We start from the raw sequence: 19177 nt of genomic DNA on the forward strand, positions 1-19177 counted from the left end.
TCCTGTTGAACTGGGTCATAAAACAGGTCTATGCAAGGTTGATCTCAGAGATGAAACGTGATTGAGGGCCACTGTGTTTATTTCCCACTTGTGATAGCTCAATGAGCATCTGAGAGCACCCACGATCGCATTCAAAACCCTGGGGAGGTGTGTGGCAATTGGAGTGATATGGAGTTGATGACACCAAGTCCAAAGCTTCAGGGCTTCAGCGCATAGGGATGGAGATTGGATGCCACCCTGACGGCTGATGTAGTTCATGCAGGTGGTGTTGTCCGTCAGGATGTTGACTGTTTTGGGCACTATATGCCAGAAGAAATGCTGGCAAGGATACTGGACTGCCCTGAGCTCAGGCAGATTTATGTGGAGTTCTTGTTCGGTGAAGGACCACTTGCCCTGGGCTGTAAGGGATCCCACATGGGCACTCCATCCCATAAAGGATGCATGCATTGTAAGAGAAAGGGCAGCTGATGAAATGACACACTGGCCGAAGTGTTGTATGGATCTGTCCACCATTGTAGGGAGGCGAGAACCTGTGGCAGGACTGCCACAGCTTTGGACAGAGGATTCCTGGATGGAGTGTAGCATATGGCCAGCCAAGACTGGAGACACTGCATATGGAGCCTGGCCAGTTTGACTATGAACATAGTGGCTGCCATGTGCCCCAGGAGTGTCAGGCAATTGCGCACTATGACGGTGGGGGATAACTGCACCACCCATATGAGGTCACAAACAGCTTTGAATCTGTGGAGAGGAAGAGTGGCCCTGTCCGTGTTGCAGGTTCCTATGATCTCTAGAGTCTGAGTGAGCCCTAGCACAGACTTCTTGTAATCTATGTGGAAGCTGAGGCCAAGGAGGAGAGCTGTGGTAGTATGGACCATGTGGTGGGCTTCTGGGAATGAGGAGCCCTTTATCAGGCAATTGTCCAGGTACAGAAAAATAATGAGTCTGAGACATCGGAGGTGGGCTGCCACACCTGCTGGAGTTTTTGAGAAAACCCCGGGCACAGTTCAGATCCCAAATGGGAAGCCTGCGTACTGATAGTGGTGAGACCCCACCATGAAATGCTGGAAGTGCCTGTGTTCCAGACGTATGCTGATAAGAAAATAGACCTCTTGTAGGGTGAGAGCCAAAACTCAGTCTTCTTTGTCCAGTACTGGAATAATGGTTGCAAGGGTCACCATTCTGAAACATCAGTAAAGGACATATTTGTTGAGCCTCCTGAGATGAAGAATGAGCCTCCATCCTCCGTTCTTCTTCTGTGTTAGGATGTATGTGAAGTAAAATCCCCTCCCGTGAATCTCCATCGGAATCAGCTCTACAGTGCCCTTGCGCAGAAGGTGCTGCGCCTCTTGGCAGAGCAGTTTCTCATGAGACGGGTCTCTGAAGAGGGATACAGGGGGTAGACGGAGTTGAACACAATGGAACAGCTGCGGGCAATGAGCTCCAGGACCCATTTGTCCGATGTTATGGTGGCCTACTGATGGAAGAATGGGCGGAAGCCGTGGGAAGACTGAGATGATGGCATCCTCAGGCGAGGAAGAGGAATGATGATCAGAGACCTATCCTCGCCCTCGGAGATGGAGTCCTCCATGTCAGTGTGAAGGGATGGTGGATATGTGGTGACGGTTGTGGGCTACAAGGAGGCAGGGTGATCTCTGGAGGTACTTGAGGGGACCAGCTAGTGTTGGCATCAATGGGATCTTGAGTCTCAGGGAGACCAGAGCTCAGAGTGTGGTGGAGAGCACAGGCAGTGAAGGGAAACCATGGAGGAGGTTTCAGAGGATAGGCGAGGGCAGCAGGGGCATCCTCCCAGTGTGAGTGGGTAGGACTGGAGTGTTGGGAGGAGCACACACCCCAGTGGTCTGAGCTGTACCCCCTTCCCCGGGGGCTGGGTGGCCTGGCACCTGAACCTTAGGAGAACACCTATCTCCGAAATGAACATGGAGCCTGAGGCAGAGGAGGGGACATGTGACATGGCAAGACAGAGGGTGCACAGTCGGTGCTGCCCATGCCTTAGGTGGAGAGTTTGCATGGGGCCTCCTTGGTGCTGCCAATTCTGATGCCATTGAATAGGATGGAGAGATGCCTCGGTACTGGCTCAATGCTTTCTCCAGTGCCGAGCAGGTATGTGGCAGTACTTTGGCCCCCAACATTCTTGGCACCAAGTCTGGTGCTGTCTTGGAGCGGCGCGGTGAGCCTGTGTGGTGCTTGTTGGTTGCAACATCCAGTGCCAAAGAGGGTGGAGTCATCTGTGCTGAAGACCTCTTGGGGTAGGCGCTGACGTGATTGTGGCTGGCAGTGCCAACAGCGTCAATGGTACCGAATATTTGTGGCTCAGCTCCAAGTACGTCTGTTTCTGCGGCACCACTTTAGGTGGTACTGAGGATGATATGCCTAATAAATTTGTTAGTCTCTAAGGCGCCACAGGACTGCTTGTTGTTTTAAAGGTTTGAAAGACTGTGTGGTGCTCAGAAACCATGGAAATAAAAATCGAAGGCAGCCAGCTTTCAACGTTTTGACACTGCTACAGCTGGTGAAGATAAAGAAGATACGCTGTTTCACTGTGTACCCAGATGCCTCTTCATGCACCTAATCTCAGAAGTCAGGAGAAGAAACACACCTAAAGCACTAGGTTCTAATCTGTTCTCTCCTGCCCGTACTTCAGACAGAAGATATACCTTAGGAATCAGTCCTGCACTAATACTTTCTCTGCTTTACCAGACTTTGATGGAAATACCCTATAAGGTGTTCCACAGGCCCCTTTCCCATTTAACTGCTCTTTTAAAAACTTTCCATTGCAATGATTCCTTGACCTCCAGAAAGAGTTCCATCCAGATGCGCAGAGTCATGTCCTACCTACATTTTTTAGGATGGGGGGCAAAAAAGACATTGAGGTTTGTTTCCAGAACGCTAAAACTGGCTTCGCTACTAAAAATACTCAAGACAGCATCTCTCCTTGCTCCATTAGGGAGCTGTTTCCATGCAGCCTCAGGCATTCCAGCACTAAGAGTGCTCCCCATGGTGTCTGTCACACTCTTGCACAAACTCCTTCTGGTGCTCAGAGATTCTCAGGCCTCCATCAGCCAGCAGCACCACTCCGGGGTTACAAAACAACCACATGTTAAGTAAGCACCCTGCTGGTATTCTGACTTCACCTCTTGCAGGCATTTTCTCTCTGGATTCTCTCCAGTGGGGTGTGCCAAAAGGTTTGCACCAACTACTAACATCACTCGGGGTCCTAGTGTTTCAAATTACTCCATTATCATTATGTGTCTAATGCTGCCGATTTACTGTGGTCTGCTGTCTCATAACTGTGCCCAGTGACTGATCAGCTTCTCAAACAAAGCCCTGGAAGGAGGAAATGCCACTCCATGACCCAACAGTTCAGCTCGGCTTTGTTTTTGCTGCCTGGCATTTCTTCTGATAGAATCCCGTTTTCCCTTGATCAGCAACATATACCCTGCGGGCTTCTCCAGGCCTTCGCAAGAAGCCTCTGGGCAGTGTGGTTAAGACTAACCTGGTGCTTAGCTGCACCGGGTTCTACACAACTGCATAAGGGAGCTGAATACACTCTTGCTCCCCACTTGCTAAACAGCCGGGGTCATGAGTGCTGCAAACGGGCGATGTGGCTGTGCGGTCAGCACTCTGCACGTATCCAGATCTGATCTCTCATGCTATGGGTTGGTAGAGGCTGGAATTACTTTGGAAGGCATCTGCTTAGCGCCTGCCCCAGATCTGGCTGAGTGCTTTGCATTGCTCTGCAAGTACTGCTGCAACTCTGCAGGACACGAGTGGCCTCAAGGGGCTCTGGAGGGCCTCCTGAGCAGCTTTCCTCTACCATAAGACAGCCGTTGGGAAGGAGTGTGGGGGAAGCATGAGACATATCCCCAAGAGATCCCCACTACTGCGGGGTTTCACGCATCCCAGTCTGACGCAGAGTTAGAAATGCTGGGCAGAGATTTCACTATTCATTGGCTGGTCAGCACCAGGAAGCTGTGCCCAGGCCCCAGCAAGGGCAGAACATGCCAGAGCTGGGTCCTCATGAGAAGGAGATGACAGAACAACCCATACTGGGAGAGGTGTGCACTGGCAGCTGGGTAACACTGTGATCACTCAAGAGACAAAATCTTCTCAGAAAAGCTGATACACTGTCTTGGCATGGCAGGCTGGCTTCAGTCATCTTCTTAAGTGCTCTGCCCAAGCAAGGTTATGCCTGTATCCTTCAGGCCTGGCATACATGAGGGCATTTAACTGGGTAGCCATGTCTGTAAAGCTATGTCTGTGCTAGGCAGACTTTAGCAGATAGGATATCAGAAAAGGAACTCCGAGCATGGATCAGTTATACCAGCAAAGCTGTCCTCCGTCCCACACACACACACACACAACATGCTGTGCTGGTAAAAGCAGTCTTGCCAATATATCTCCACTAGGGGCTTCTAGTTGCACAGCGATGTTGGTGAGGACTCTCACCTCCTCACACCTGTGACCGGTACAGCCGTGATGGCAGCAGTCAGTAAGGCAGGCCTGGCCTAAGTCCCAATGGTGCAGCATGCCCACACTACCTGTGGTGTCACAAGTGATGACTTTTAGATGGGGTTGATTCTGCTTGAAGCAGGCGCTGGACTAGAGGACCTCCTGAGGTCCCTTCCAGCCCTGTGATTCCATGATTCTAAGTGCCTCTCTGCACTGTTCTATGTTGTCGCAGTTACACTAGCCACTCAGCACTCTTATTTCAGAGTTCCCAGCACCGCTTCCTGAAGCAATGGCTTCTGGGAAACTCTGAAAGGCCCTCTGGGAGCCCAGGAGAACTATGGGAGAAGAGACCAGACTCCCATATTGCCATGAGAAATTAGCATCATATCCCCCTACGGAATTCCCAGCAATTCCATGGTGCCAGCATCATTTCTTAGCTTTTTTAGCCACAAGGGAAACCAGGAGGAGTGACAGGTTGCTGAGCTGTCACTTATCAAGCTGGCTACTTCCTACAGCCCACCTTCAATCCTAGGCCCAGCCAGGCTCAGGAGCAAAGCATGCTGCAGAAACGTAAGACAGTTGGGGGTTAACAGCCACACAAAATGCCTCAGTTAAGGTGAAGGACGGAAGGTGCAATATGGAGAAAGGCCTGGTTAGCTTTTGGAGGAGGGTGCAGGATGCTGCCCATGAGCTAATCTATGGATGGCCAGATTGATCCAGGGCATTCAGTGAATTTACAAGAGGCTGGTCCTACCTTTTTTGCTTTCAGAGCATCAGCTATGTGGCTCCTCACTGGATTCGTCTTTAGTGGTTGGAAAGGCCCCTACCTTTCTTAAGGGTAACACCTCTTTGTTCCTCTGTCACCACTGAGCCAATACTGAGGAAGAACGGAAGCTGGTTCGCAGCTCCCCCATTCTCCTGCAGTCCCCAGCATCCCCTTTTGGAATGCCGGCTCTTGCCAAGGACTATCTCATGTACAGCGTTCACTCCTACTTTTAACATTGAGCTCAAAGCCCTGAGAAAGGAATGCATTGACAGCTGAGGGACACCAGTCCTTCTCTGAGCAGCTACAGCTTTTCCAGCAGCAGTGAGAGATTCCCTGCCCTGCCCTGGCAAGGTAACAGAAGACCAACCTGAAAGGTCACTTGCTGGTGAGCTGGTATTTCAGTCTATCAGCTCACGAATTGGCAAGTTAGTCAATAAGGCTGCAATCATGGATGCAGGTTAGCACCAGTTGAGGTGGTGGGCAAAGGAACATGGCCACCAGAAACCAGACTGAGACAACCAATTTAATTCACAGGGGCCACACAATCATCAGAGGAGTAGGTATTGATCTGAGTTGCATTCCAACAGCTGATCTGTACCCCATTACCAATCCCCTGAGCCATGCGGTCCACACTTCACTTAGCTGTGATCAGATTTCAGGTGCAGGGAGGTGAGAAGTGCTTCTCCTCTCCTGAGCTAGACTCTCTGCCCATCAAGATAGGAATAATTTTGTTTTTCACTCTTTAGAGCAGCAAGTACAGGCTTTTATTTTCCCTGGGAGTTGCTGGAACACTACCTTGTTGTCAAGGTCAAAGAGGTAGGAATCCTCTTCGCGTACGTCTGCCTCTGAGTCGGAAATCAGCTCTCCAACATACCTGTCGGACGAATGGGAAATGCAGCAGTGAGATGCTTGTGCAGATGCGAGCTTGGATTTCAATACCTGGCCTCTCGTGTGCAAAGTAAAGACGGAAAGTGACAAGATCACATTAAAAAATCTGGAGTCAGCTCCTTAGCTAGTATAAACTGGCACAGGCCCATCGAAGAAAGTGGAGCAAGGCTGATTGATACTAGCTGAGGATTTGGCCCCCATATTAAAAATAAAAACAAAATTCCTTTACTTGAGTTATACTACCAATAGTTTTGAACCTTACAAGTAAATTTTAAAAATGGATACACTTCTCCCCTACAGACTGTTTCCTTTTGCAGTTGTCTCAGCTGCCCAACAGTAAAGAATTTGCTACAGTCTCACATGACCTTCTTATTAACAAATTCTGGAAATACAGTACAGATGGGTCTACTATAAGGTGGGCGTGTGACTGGTTGGATAACCATTCTCAAAGAGTAGTTATCAATGGCTCACAGTCATGCTGAAAGGGCATAACAAGTGGGGTTCCACAGGAATCAGTTTGGGGACCAGTTCTGTTCAATATCTTCATCAACTATGTGGATAATGGCATAGGGAATACACTTACAAAGTTTGCGGGGGATACCAAGCTGGGAAGGGCTGCAACTGCTTTGGAAGAGAGGGTCAGAATTCAAAATGATCTGGACAAACTGGAGAAATGGTCTGAGATAAACAGGATGAAGTTTAAGAAGGACAAATGCAAAGTACTCTGCTTAGGAAGGAATAACCAGTACCACACATATACAATGTGAAGTGACTGTCTAGAAAGGCGTACTGCAGAAAGGCATCAGGTGGTCATAGTGGACCACAAGCTAAACATGAGTCAACAAAGTGATGCTGTTGCAAAAAAAAAAAAAAGCAAACATGATTCTGGGATGTATTAACATGAGCGTTGTGAGAAAGACATGGGAAGTCATTCTTCCCCTCTACTCTGCACTGATTAGGCCTTGATTCAAGTACTGTGTCCAGTTTGGGGCACCACATTTCAAGAAAGATGTGGAGAAAATGGAGAAGGTCCAGAGAAGAGCAACAAGAATGATTAAAGGTCTAGAGAACATGAGCTATAAGGGAAGACTGAAAGAACTGGGCTTGTTTAGTTTAGAAAAGAGAAAACTGAGAGGACATGATAGCAGTTTACAAGTATCTAAAAGAGGATTACAAGGAGGAGGGAGAAAGATTGTTCTCCTTGACCTCTGAGGATAGGACAAAAAGCAATCAGCTTAAACTGTAGGAAGGGAAGTTTAGGTTGGACATTAGGAAAACACTGGAATAAACTGCCTAGGGAGGTTGTGGAATCTCCATCACTGGAGATATTTAAGAGCAGGTTAGACACACATCTATCAGGGATGGGTCCAGACAATGCTTGATCCTGTTGTAAAGGCAGGGGACTGGACTCAATGATCTCTCCAGGTCCTTTCCAATTCTAGTGTTCCGAGCTCCTGTGACCAGACCAAGGACCAAGACCAAGGCTGAGATCCCTCCCAGAGAGCTGAGCCCTCAGCAGGATTCAGGACCGGTTGCTGAGAAGACCAGTAACCCACTGCCCCAAAAGCACAGAAGATCCCAAACAGAGACCGGAGGGACAGCTACCAGACCATGAGCCTATAAGTCAGAGTCCAGTGTTAATGGAGCTGCTCCAGCAGAAACTGGTAGGAAATAGCCCAGCAACACAAGAGTTTGGTCCCGTTTTGCTGCTGCAATGTGAAGTAGCAACTGCTTGTCTGCCCACTGACCCAGTGGTTGGATCACATGATACTATGAGACCCCTGATGGAGCAAGGAGAGCTAGGTTACCCCCACCCACCCATATATTCAGCTGAGGATGGGCATTAAATCTTAAGCCAAGACACCTGAGCTAATGACTGATGGTTGCTCAGTTCACACACCCAATGGGGCCAGGCTGTTTGGTTACTGCCTACCCCAGCTAGGAGGCTGTGGGCTGTAGACAGTTTGCTTGCACCATGCAGAAGGCCAGAGTTCCAGACTATGGTTGCTTGTCTCAGCCAGGAGGCTGCCTGTCAAAGACTGTGTAATTGCTCACCCCAGATGCAGAAGACTCAAGACCTAGACATTGGCCCTTTGACCCAGGCACAAAGCTGAGGCCATAGACTGTTTTCCCTGCTCAAGTCCCAGACCCTGAGAGGCTGGAGTCAGACTACTGGTGCGTACCTCAACCAAGAACCAGGGGATTCTTGCTGACAGCAGAGTGCGCCCACACATCAAGTTACTCCAACTTCTGGTGACTCTGGGTGGGGATGCCTGACCTTTACAGGGAGGAACGCTACATCCAACCTAACCCTTTGAAACTAGGAATTTCCTTTGTCTTTTTCCTGTTTTCAGGCAGGATTTAAGACTTGATTTTCCCCCTCCCCTCCATTACTCCTGGAACCAGTTCATATTTGGGCCCAGAGTTAGTTCTGAACTGTGAATGCTCCATCTGGCTATACAGTCCTGTTTTGATGTTTCCCGACTTCATTCTAGAGCCCAGCTGGAAAACGGACCACAGGACCAAACTGGGCAAGGCTTGGCTTTGGGCCTGAACCAAGAAAACACTATCAGGGCCATTATAGCTTCTAATGAGGTTTTGCAACAATGCACGTGCAGGAAAATGTTACCCAGTTACAGACTTTAAATTTAACTTAAATTTCTGCCACTGTTCAGTGTTCACACAGGCTCACATTTCTCAGAGGCAACACCCTTAAAAATCATTTCCTGCCCCTATTCCAAAGTACTGCGTGGCATCAGTGACATATTGCTAAGAAACAAAGACCCTGCTTTCATGGGATGAACAAGAGCCCAGCCTCACTGAGCAAACAGCTGAATGGGACATTTTCCAGAGATGCCTATGAAGCATCTGCATCATTCTGAACCCTAACAAATCACTGGTTCCAACAGGAATTTGTTTTTGTTAACTGTACATAAATGATAGAAATCGTTTTCTTTCTTAGGCCTTGATTCAGCCAAGAACTTCATAGGGAACATGCTTAAGTACTCTGGAACTTTGGTACTGGAGAAAACTCTGAATTGTATCACAGAGTAGAGATTAGCCCAGTCTGAAACGTGAGTGCCAGAGATACTAATGCACCTCCAACCTCCTAGACTCTGGGATGGTCCCTATGTGAAATTCGTGATTTAAGCCCATCTCCAATACAAATTAACTGGATTATTTCTACACCCCAACCTTGCCTTGCATTTCCCATATCTCTGCTGGCTTCTGTTCGCAATCAAAACCTTCAGAGCTTAAACCAGTGTGTCTCTTAGCCACCTCTCTCAACACAGCAATTGCTGTGATAAAATCATAAGCCCCACTTCAGGGAAGCAATCATACTCCAGACAACACTTCAGCACGTTTCAATCTCACTGCTGTCAAATGGCTGTAAGCACAGGCGTGTGTTTTGCTGAATCATGGCCATGATGTGGAGTCTGAGACACCACTCTCATTCTGAAGTGATGCCTGGAGGTCACTAAGGCAGAGGGGCTTAAGGCCTGAAGGTAGATGCCAGGCAGATGGGTAGAGTGTGAAGATCCATTCAAACGGCTTCAGGATTGTTCACTGAGAGGATAACCACTTGACGATTCCCTGGTCTGTTAATTCCCCATGAAGCATCTGGCTTTGGCCACTGTCAGAAGACAGGATACTGGGCTACATGGACCTTTGCTTTGACCCAGTATAGCCGTTTTTAATAAACTTAGGCTAGATGGGTCTGCATAAAGCCACTTCTTTTTGCACACATCTCTTCCTCTACTAAGCAGCACTTTAATTTTGGCGCACGACACCAATTGTCCAACACACCATTAGCGCTCACGACATGACACTTTGTTTGCGAGCGGCTCTAAGCCAATGCACTTACTCGCACACGAATGTCCCCAGGGGAATGTCTTGCATTGACCGCACACCCCAGCCCATCTTTTGTGTCCGATAAAGCTGCAATCGAACCCTGAAAGACAAGAAAGGGGGTCCCATGAATGGCAGCAGAGGCAGAGCTCTATAGATGGTGTCAGCTCTCCAGGCAGAGGAAGGTTACACAGAAATTGCAAATTTAAGCAGAGAGTGTGACTTTCAACAGACAATTTCCAGTTCTGTCACAAGGTGACTGACCCCAGTTCCTAGCATGCCCCAATCTGCTCCCCCGTAAATGTGAGTGGACAGAAGGAAAACCAGGTGCAGACTGGCTAGCGGCACAGCAAGAGGGAAAAGCAGAAATTATGGGGCAGCTTTCCCTAACCGCCCTCCTGCAGAACCCTCTTTACTACACTCCAGGGGGACTGGGTCTTCTCCATGGTATCACCTGCCCTGTTAAACCTGTTGGGATTGATACGTGGAATTCAAATGTCAGCTTCTCTCCTCTCCTGCACATTCCCTGTCTGCACAACGGAGAGAGGAAGCGGCAGCTGGAGACCAGAGGAGCACGACTCTGAAGGCAGGTGTGCAGCACCAGAGGAGCCGCAGCCGGGGCAGTACTAAGAATGCACAGGATCACTACAGAGATATCCCTTCCCTCTACAGAGAGCTGGAAATCTGGTGGGTCCCACTTAACCTGAGCCAAGCCACTCGCTGAGAGGTCAGAAGAAAACTCCCTAACTTGAAACTTGCTTGGTCTCCTGGCCCCTGTATGGAATTTTACAGATTCAGCCATTAAACCAAACTCAGAAACCACCTGGGATGTCATCTAGTGCATGGCCCCATTGCTGCAGTAGTCCAGAGGGTCATCTTACATTTAACATTCTCCAGCAATGCTGATCCCTTGTCTCCCCTGCTGGAACCTAACTCCACCTGCACAGATTCCATTCCTCGGGGGGGAAAATCCCAGTGTGTGCCTATTTTTCCCTTCCTTAATTTCACCTTGTTGCTTCCTTGGAAATATCCCTTATATTGCACTACATTAAGCAATTCCTCTCCCTGCCTAGCACTTCCTACCCTTGGCAGACAGTGCCAGGAACACAACCCAAAGGTGATACGCTTTCCTCAGCGCTTCTGGTTTCAGACAATGTGGCCACACTGCTTCAGGCCTGAGAAAGCTGCATTCTGTTTTGTCTCCTTCCTCACCAGTAAAACAGGCAGCTGAGTTTTGGTTCACTGTGTTGTTAGGGAATGATGTAGCAGAAATAGGGAACCTCACTTGATTTTCAGACACCAGGCAGAGCTGGCAGGCCTGTCAGACGGAAACATGTGCAATGACACGTAACATTAATTCAGAGCAAATGTGCTAAGGGAAATGCTGTGAATGAAGAGGGAGCACCCAGGCATCATTATTGAGCAGCCACTTTGCAGATCAAAAACCAGGAGTCAGCCCTGATTCCTCAAGGGATGAGGCCCACTGAACTCTGGGAAATAGCGATCTTATCACAGGCTCCTCGGGGACTTACCACTCCCCCTCCGCCTCCAGTTCAGAGCCCCTGCCTTCTTTAGCAAGCCTTAAACAGAACAGGGAACAAGAGCAACAGCGCTATTTGCACAGCTCTTACATGGACAAACACATTGAGCTGGCCACCAAAGAGGGAGAAAGCGCAGCCAAGAATTTCATCAGGAAAGTCTCCTGAGCCTTTTTTTTTAAAAGATACGTTTCAAATTTTCAAACTTAAAAACCCCACAAACAGCTCTTTGCAAAACAAAACCACCCCAAGCCACTGACAACCTCAGCTTCACCAGGGCTCAGCTCTCCATCCCCCCCTTCCCTCATTTTAATGTTTCCAAACTGAGTCCCAGAAATTCAGGCCTTACATCCACACTTATGTAACACATAAAAAGAGTGGGCTTGATGACAGGAAGACAAGGGGTGCTCAGCATGTCTGGAAAAAAATAAAGCAGCCCAGATTCATCGGAACTTTAGGAACTTGGGTCTGTAAGCTTTGATATGAAGGGCTAAGCTAATTTTGCTCTAAATGGCTATACGTTTTTCCTTATTAATTATTATTTCCCCAAAGACCTTATCCTGAAAGCAGCATGTGAATTGCCAATGAAACAACAACCACTTACTAAAAAACCCAAAAAAACAGCACACTTCCCCCAACTAAACCCCAGCTGCACAGTACAGTAAATGAACAGTGCAGTCAGTCTGACTAAAGCACACAGAGGCCCCAGTGTCCAACACGAATCCTAGTTGATCTCAATACCCTGCTGTAGATCTATGCTTTCTAGCAGGATCCAGAGATGTGGCTCTGGTTGACAACTTTCAGTCATGATATACCTGCCCCATTTCTCTCTCATCTTTGGAAATCTCTACTTTTAGGGACAGGCTAGAGAAGACAGGCAGGAAGATGTATTCCTTTTATAAAAACGACCCAAATCAGAAGCCTTGTCCCTCACCTGAGCCCATTCTGTACTACCCGATTCCGGCAGTTTCGCCAACATGAGCAAGCGTGGTTACACTCGAAGATCAGAGGTGGCTCAGACATGTTGAACTCAGGCAGGAGTCGACCATCCTGGAGAAGAGACATGAGAGCAGGAATGGATTAATTGTATTCCTCCATTCTTTTGCGACCGGAGATAAAGCTGAAAAGCTCCAATCCAGAGCTGAATTTTCCCAACGTTTAAGTCAATCTCGTGCCGGTGAACCAATTCCCATCCATCTTCTCGAACTGACACAGATCCATACCCAAACTTCCCAAAGTCAGAGGGAGTTCTGCAGCACTGCCAGAACCAGAGGACAGGCAAGAAGCAAAAACAAGAAGCAAGATCTTTGTAAAGATCTCAAAGAGCTTTACAGAAGTGGACATGCATCTTTATCTGCATTTGCCAACTGGGCAAGAGAGGCTGCATCTACGCTTACCTTGAAGATCGATGGCTCTTACGCAATTTTTGGTATGCCAACTGCACACCAAAAATCGACCTTGCAGCCTTCAACTTCTGTGCCTGTCTTCACAGCAGAAGGTCAACAGCAGCACTTTTCCTGTCGACCTTCCTTACTACTATGTGGCTCAGGATGCGTTCCGGGGTCGATGGTGACCCTGGAACACGCCGTTCCATGCATGCACAAACGGCACATTGAAAGATCGACCCAGGACAGTCGATCTTCTCCGGTAAGTGTAGCTGTAGCCAGACAGTCTGTGGTATGGCTTGCAGTAGAACCCATATTCAGAACAAGTGCTCATGCTGCCGGACCAGATTTCTTCCCATAAGAAGCCCTACTAAGTAACCTTTTGTTACATGAAGAGGAGAAAGTAGCAGACACACCACACGCCACATTTAAATTTAAATAAATGGTCAAATTATACAAGCAATGAAGTGACTTCAGACTGTAAAGCCTGTTAACGTACAATTAAAATGGACACCTGGCAAGAGCCAGGAGATACCAAAATTGCCAACAGAGAAGCCTGAAGAGACTGAAGGAACATGTGATCTTAGCAGAATCTGCCCCAGGATTAACCTGAAGGATCTCCCTGGGGGATGTAAGCTTATACAGACAAAACATGAGAGCAGCCACCTAGCAACCCTGTAACTAAAACGCATCCATTCAGCCTTCACAGGAGGTAGATCACAGCAAATAAAGGAAAACTAAAACGTCACAAGCCACTTCCCCTCATTTATAAATTACAGAAAGACCTGAAGACTGAACAGCTCACACTGCGTTCTTCAGTGGGGTTTGCACAGATTGTTAAACCCCACATTCCAGGTGGGCATAATTAATGGCTTTGTTGGTAGAGCAGCTATGCAAGTTTTATATTTATTGAGCCTCTTGCCTTGTACACGCTGCAGCCAAGGTTATTTAACACACTGGAACTCACAAAATTTTCACAGTTTTCTCAATTGTTATAAATATTGTGCAGAACTTAATACGTGACTACTGGCCAAACCAAACATGAAGTTCGAAGCCCTCACCTTGTCATACCAGCAGCGCATACTGAGTTGGCCACACATGCAGTTACTGGAGGAGCAGTCATCAATGCACACGCAGTACTGGAAGGGAGAAACAAGCAGATCCAATTCTTACACCAGTGCAACAGAAACACCAACTTGGTTAAATGGGCTGGAGAGGAAACAGCTATCACCTTAGCTATTGATATACCCCATCTGCTCTCCAACACCAGCCCAACGGGAACCTCCCAAGTATGTAAAAAAAAACAGGCCCCGTGCTCTCCCTCTCACCTCAGACAATTGCACAATCAGCTTCACTGGTTTCATGGGACTTTTTGTTTGCTTATTTTAGTGGGTGACATTGCAAGGGGCAGCCAGATCACAGAAACAATCCCGTAACTAGTTCTGATGGGGGTGGGTCTGTGTCCATTGTTCTCTGACCCAGGAGTGAATTCCAGTATAGATCCAGCTCCTGGGAAAGTTGTCTCTCCTGAACTCCTGACCCAGCCCCATGCCTGGCAGGGTCACTGCTCCAGTAGAAAGCAGATGTCCTGGGAGTCAGGATCACAGAAGGCAGGGTGATTTCTCAGGTGTGTAGGACCAACTGATTGGAGGGCTCTGAATATCCAGACACAAGCATGGAACTGGATGCTGAGTTCGCTGGGCTGAAAGTGTAGGAGGGTAACAATGGAGTGATGTGTTCCTGGCAGCCTGTGCTGCTAAGTAGATGGGATGCTGAATTCAGTACCAACTGATGCTTTTTCAGGGCATGTGTTTTCATCACTGGATATGATGTTGCAAGAGTCAAGCTAGGGAAGCCATGAATGCTCAATCAACTCTCCAGGGCATTCTACGGGGCTTATAACCATGGCATTAGAGCACACAACCTTCATGCACACCACCACACAAACAACAGCATGGGTTATTCCTATTGCAAAATATTACTTTGCTGCCCAGAACTTTTGTCATCTGAGGATCAACAAACATTGACTAGTTAAAGCCTCACTACACCCTCAGAGGAGTGTACGGGCTACATCAGAACCACAAAATACACTCATCTCTATGGTGGAATATAACATGCAGTTAGCAGAAGTTTGAAGGGAAGGGAGGAAGTATCTTCCATCCAACAGAAAAAGGCTGAGGAATTTAGGGAGGCCTTGCTGGAATTCTGCCAAGGCACTGGGGTTAAACACCCCAGTTCTTACTGAAAAACATCCTGGGGTTTTCAGTTCAGACAAAATCCCATGTGGGTTCTCCTTCATGTCTTAAAACTCACACCACCAGCATCGGAGTGCCACTGGGACTTCAATTCCAAATTTCCATGGAACAAAATGTTTTCTCAGTTCCAAGGAGGGGGAGTTTCCTTTGTTCAGTTGCTGACAAGAAGGTGGATGAAGCAAGCATATAACTTGAACACAAGTACACAGTCAAACTGGTCAACTCTGTTTGCTCATATCATTGCATCCACCTGGAGCACTGATTCGCAACCTATGGGTCATGACCCAAACATGAGCTGCCATTAGTTTTTCTAAGGGATGCCAGCCAAGTGGCTCTGAGCTGCATGTGGCTCTTTAAGGAACCATTTGCAGCTCCCACCACTGCCGCTGCTCACTCCTCCAGCTCCCAGTCCCTGCCATGCCACACTGAAATGGAACCCACTTTAACTGGTTTATCAGCTGGCAGGAGGGATCCGTCTGCTAAACCAATTAAACTGAGTCACATTTCAGTGCAGCAGGGCAGAGAACTGCCCATGCCGAAGGTCGGAGAAGGGAGTAGCAGGGCTGGGGGGAGCTGCACAGAGGAAGCAGTGGTGGCAGCCCGGTGAAGGAGCAGCAGCAGTGCTTGTGTGAGGTAGGTGGGGGGGGGCAGTTTGGGGCTATGAGGGGTTTAAGCTCAGGGGAGGGTCTTTGGGGCTGTGAAGGGTTTAAGCCTTCCGGGGGGGCGAAGAGAATTAAGATGTATAATATTTTTTTTCGCCAGGGGAGAACCTCTCCCCAGCACCGGTTTTGAATTGCCTTGGGTCACAAAGTCTTACTGAATTGTCAAAATGGGTTGCTGCCTCAAAGGCTGGGAAGTGTTGACCCACACACACTCACACCCACCCACGTTCCAGCAGGAACACATCTCTGCAGTGCACACTCTGCTGGTTTGCTAACCATCTTCCATACTAAGACAAGAGAGAACTGCCACCCACCTCCACCCCACGTACACACCCAGCCCAGCTAACCTGCAAATGAGTGATGTTTCTATCAATGTTCATTGGGGAGGTCACACAGTTCTGAGAGACATATTTGTAGTTGCTGGGGCAAGGCTCGCTGTCCACAGAATTGATACATGGAATCGGGATCCGCTCGTAGCCTCGGGCAATGTCTCTGTCACAGTGAGGAAAAGGTAGAGAAAAGAATAACCCCTTTATGCCACAAAGATACAGTCCCCTGCTATCCAAATTACAAAATCAACAGGTGGCACTCAAGCACAACTTGATCTCTGAATATCGCGGCTAAAAGGAACCCAGTGTCATTCTGAATCCATTTTTCCCACTGGGCTTGGAATGACGACAAATAAACGACTAATAAATGACGACTTTTAGTTAGACTGTCCCATAGTGAAGACCTATTCAGACACATGCTGATTCAGCACACGCTGCACTAGCCCCAAATCGGCACAAGCTTGAAGAATAACCACTTCCTTAAGAGCCTTCCCATATCAGGATCTCATCTAGAGAGCTTGACCTTGGCATTCACAACAGAGGCCAGCTGGACTCTCACCTGCTCACCGTCTTCTCTATCTGGGCAGGTTTGTCAGAAGATGATTCTCGTAGTGTCTTGTTCATCTGCAGAGCCACCCAGACCTGAGAGTTGAGACTTGAGCACTGAAGCGGAGTCTCGCCTTCCTTGTTCTTCAAGCTGACATCCGAGCCCCGGGCGAGAAAGAGGCTGCAAAACAGTAACAAGAGTAAATAACCCACCCAGAGAGAACTCCTCAGAGGAGGAAGCATCAAGGGGCTTTCTGCAGCCACTCCTGAAGGCCGCCTTAGCAGGATCACTCTCTCCTGAGACTGAAGAAACAGAACAGATTCAACCACTACAGACAGCCGCCACCTCCACACCCTTTTTAGGAAGCGGCATTCTAAAGGCGGTGGTGATTTTGGACTCTGGGCAGAGCAACAGACTGGCGCATCAGCCAGTCTAGGAAGCTGGGTCCAAATCTCACTTTACATCAGGCACGAAAAGGTGTTTGCTCATAACCAGCCTAGCTCCAAACGGGCGTGAAACTAGGCAAAGGCACCAATGAAGGCCCACCGATGCCTTATTTGGAGGACATAAATGGAACTTTAAGATGGTGCAGAGGCCCTGGGCTAGTTCTGTGCACCCCAAACCCCTATAAATAGGTTCCACTGCTAGGAGCCATCGCATGCGGACAAAAACTCAGCCTGCTACTCCACTGCCTTGAGCTTCACATTTACAGCTTACACATTACAGTCATTTACAGCTGCACATGTGCTACTGACCCAGAGCACTAAGGTCTGCTTCTCATTCACTCCAAAGCCCCTCTACATCACTCTGGCAGTGGAAAGGAGCTGTACAGTAAGGCGCAAAGGGGACACGGGGATTAATGAGACTCAGCCCCATGCATTCCAACCCACTGTGCCTGGGTACAAAGCAATGAAGAAAGAGAAGTTACTCACCTGTAGTAATGATGGTTCTTCGAGATGTGTCCCCATGGGTGCTCCACAATAGGTGTCGGGCTCGCCTGGCGCCGCAGATCGGAAATCTTCCAGCAGTTTCTCCTGGATCGCACATGCGCCGGCGCGTGCTGCCCCCCTGCGCGCCCCCAGCCACGTGCACGATCCGGTCCCCACCAGTTCCTTGACCAACCGCCTCGGATGCTCCTGAAAAACACTAGACAGAGATCTGAAGCCGGGAGGATGGGCGGGTGGTGGAGCACCCGCAGGGACACATCTCGAAGAACCATCGTTACTACAGGTGAGTAACTTCTTTTTCTTCTTCGAATGGTCCCCGTGGGTGCTCCACAATAGGTGACTACCCAGCAGTAACCCAAGTAAGGAGGTGGGTAATCGGTTTATGTGCAGCTTGCCCCCGAGAGGACTGCTGTCGACAGACGGGTATCCTCTTAGAATACCCGAGGCAGGGCATAATGCTTGGCGAAGGTGTCATAGGATGACCAGGTCGCCGCTCTACAGATGTCTGTTAACGCAATGTCCTTGAAGAAGGCTGTTGACGCCGCCACCGCCCTGGTGGAGAGAGCCCTGGGCGGGGCCAGCAAAGGAGTCTTTCGAAGTCCAAAGCACATTTTTATACAGGACACAATGTGCTTTGAGATTCTCCAGGAAGAGAGACTTTCTCCTTTTAACCCAGGAGCAAGAGAGACTAGAAGCCTGTCCATTTTCCAGAAGGGCTTAGTTCTGTCTGTGTAGAAGGTCAACGCCCTCCTCACATCTAGGAGATGCAGGCGTGCCTCCCTGCCAGAGCTGTGAGGCTTCGGGTAAAACGAGGGTAAAACTATTGGCTCATTAAGATTGGACTCCGAAGAGACTTTTGGAACAAAGGCTGGGCGCAGCCTTAAAGTCACCGCCTCCTTTGAGAATACTGTGCAGTGCGGCGTTGCCATCACTGCCGCGAGCTCACTCACCCTGCGGGCTGACATAGTTGCAAGGAGGAAGGTTGTTTTTATCATAAGGAGACGTATGGGAACTGTGGCTAATGGTTCAAAAGGTGGACCCGATAGCATGCTGAGCACCAAGTCCAAATTCCACGATAGTGGAAGCGGTTTCTGAGGGGGGGTACAGGTTTACCAGCCCCTTCAAGAACCTGGTAACGATAGGATGGGTGAATACTGTGGGCTCTTCCTCTGTATGCCGAAAGGCTGATATAGCGGCGACGTGGACCTTTAGTGACGATAGAGAAAGCCCGCCTCTCTTGAGGTCCAATAAGTATTCTAGTATTACAGGTATAGGAACGTCAAAGGGAGCTAACTGCTTGGCGGAACACCAGGCTGTGAATCGAGTCCATTTCTGCTTGTAAGTCCTCCTGGTGGAGGTCCTTCGGCTACATTCCAGGACTTGTTGTGCTCCCTCCGTACATGTGCTCTTTAAGGAGCTGAGCCATGGATTAGCCATGCTTGTAGGTGCAGACCCTCAGGGTGCGGGTGCACTATGGACCCTTGAGCCCGCATGAGTAAGTCCAGCGCCACCGGTAGAGGGAGCGGTGTGCGGTCCGA

The 19177-nt window shown here is 48.8% G+C and overlaps 1 protein-coding gene across 10 annotated transcripts in view; it reads right to left on the reverse strand.

Annotated features, from left to right (window-relative positions):
- The window catches only part of EHMT1 (euchromatic histone lysine methyltransferase 1), a 169490-nt gene that overhangs the window by 14483 nt on the left and 135830 nt on the right, over nt 1–19177 (reverse strand). For all 10 annotated transcript variants that reach the window (XM_075015208.1, XM_075015207.1, XM_075015206.1 and 7 more), the window contains 6 exons: nt 16705–16872; nt 16164–16308; nt 13961–14038; nt 12449–12564; nt 9993–10079; nt 6035–6113 (listed from right to left, as the gene is read on the reverse strand). In XM_075015208.1, the coding sequence (XP_074871309.1) occupies nt 6035–6113; nt 9993–10079; nt 12449–12564; nt 13961–14038; nt 16164–16308; nt 16705–16872 (673 nt within the window). The remainder of the gene's footprint in view (nt 1–6034; nt 6114–9992; nt 10080–12448; nt 12565–13960; nt 14039–16163; nt 16309–16704; nt 16873–19177) is intronic.

This window comes from Carettochelys insculpta, chromosome 21 (genome assembly GCF_033958435.1).
Source record: "Carettochelys insculpta isolate YL-2023 chromosome 21, ASM3395843v1, whole genome shotgun sequence".
NCBI classification, from domain to species: Eukaryota; Metazoa; Chordata; order Testudines; family Carettochelyidae; genus Carettochelys; species Carettochelys insculpta.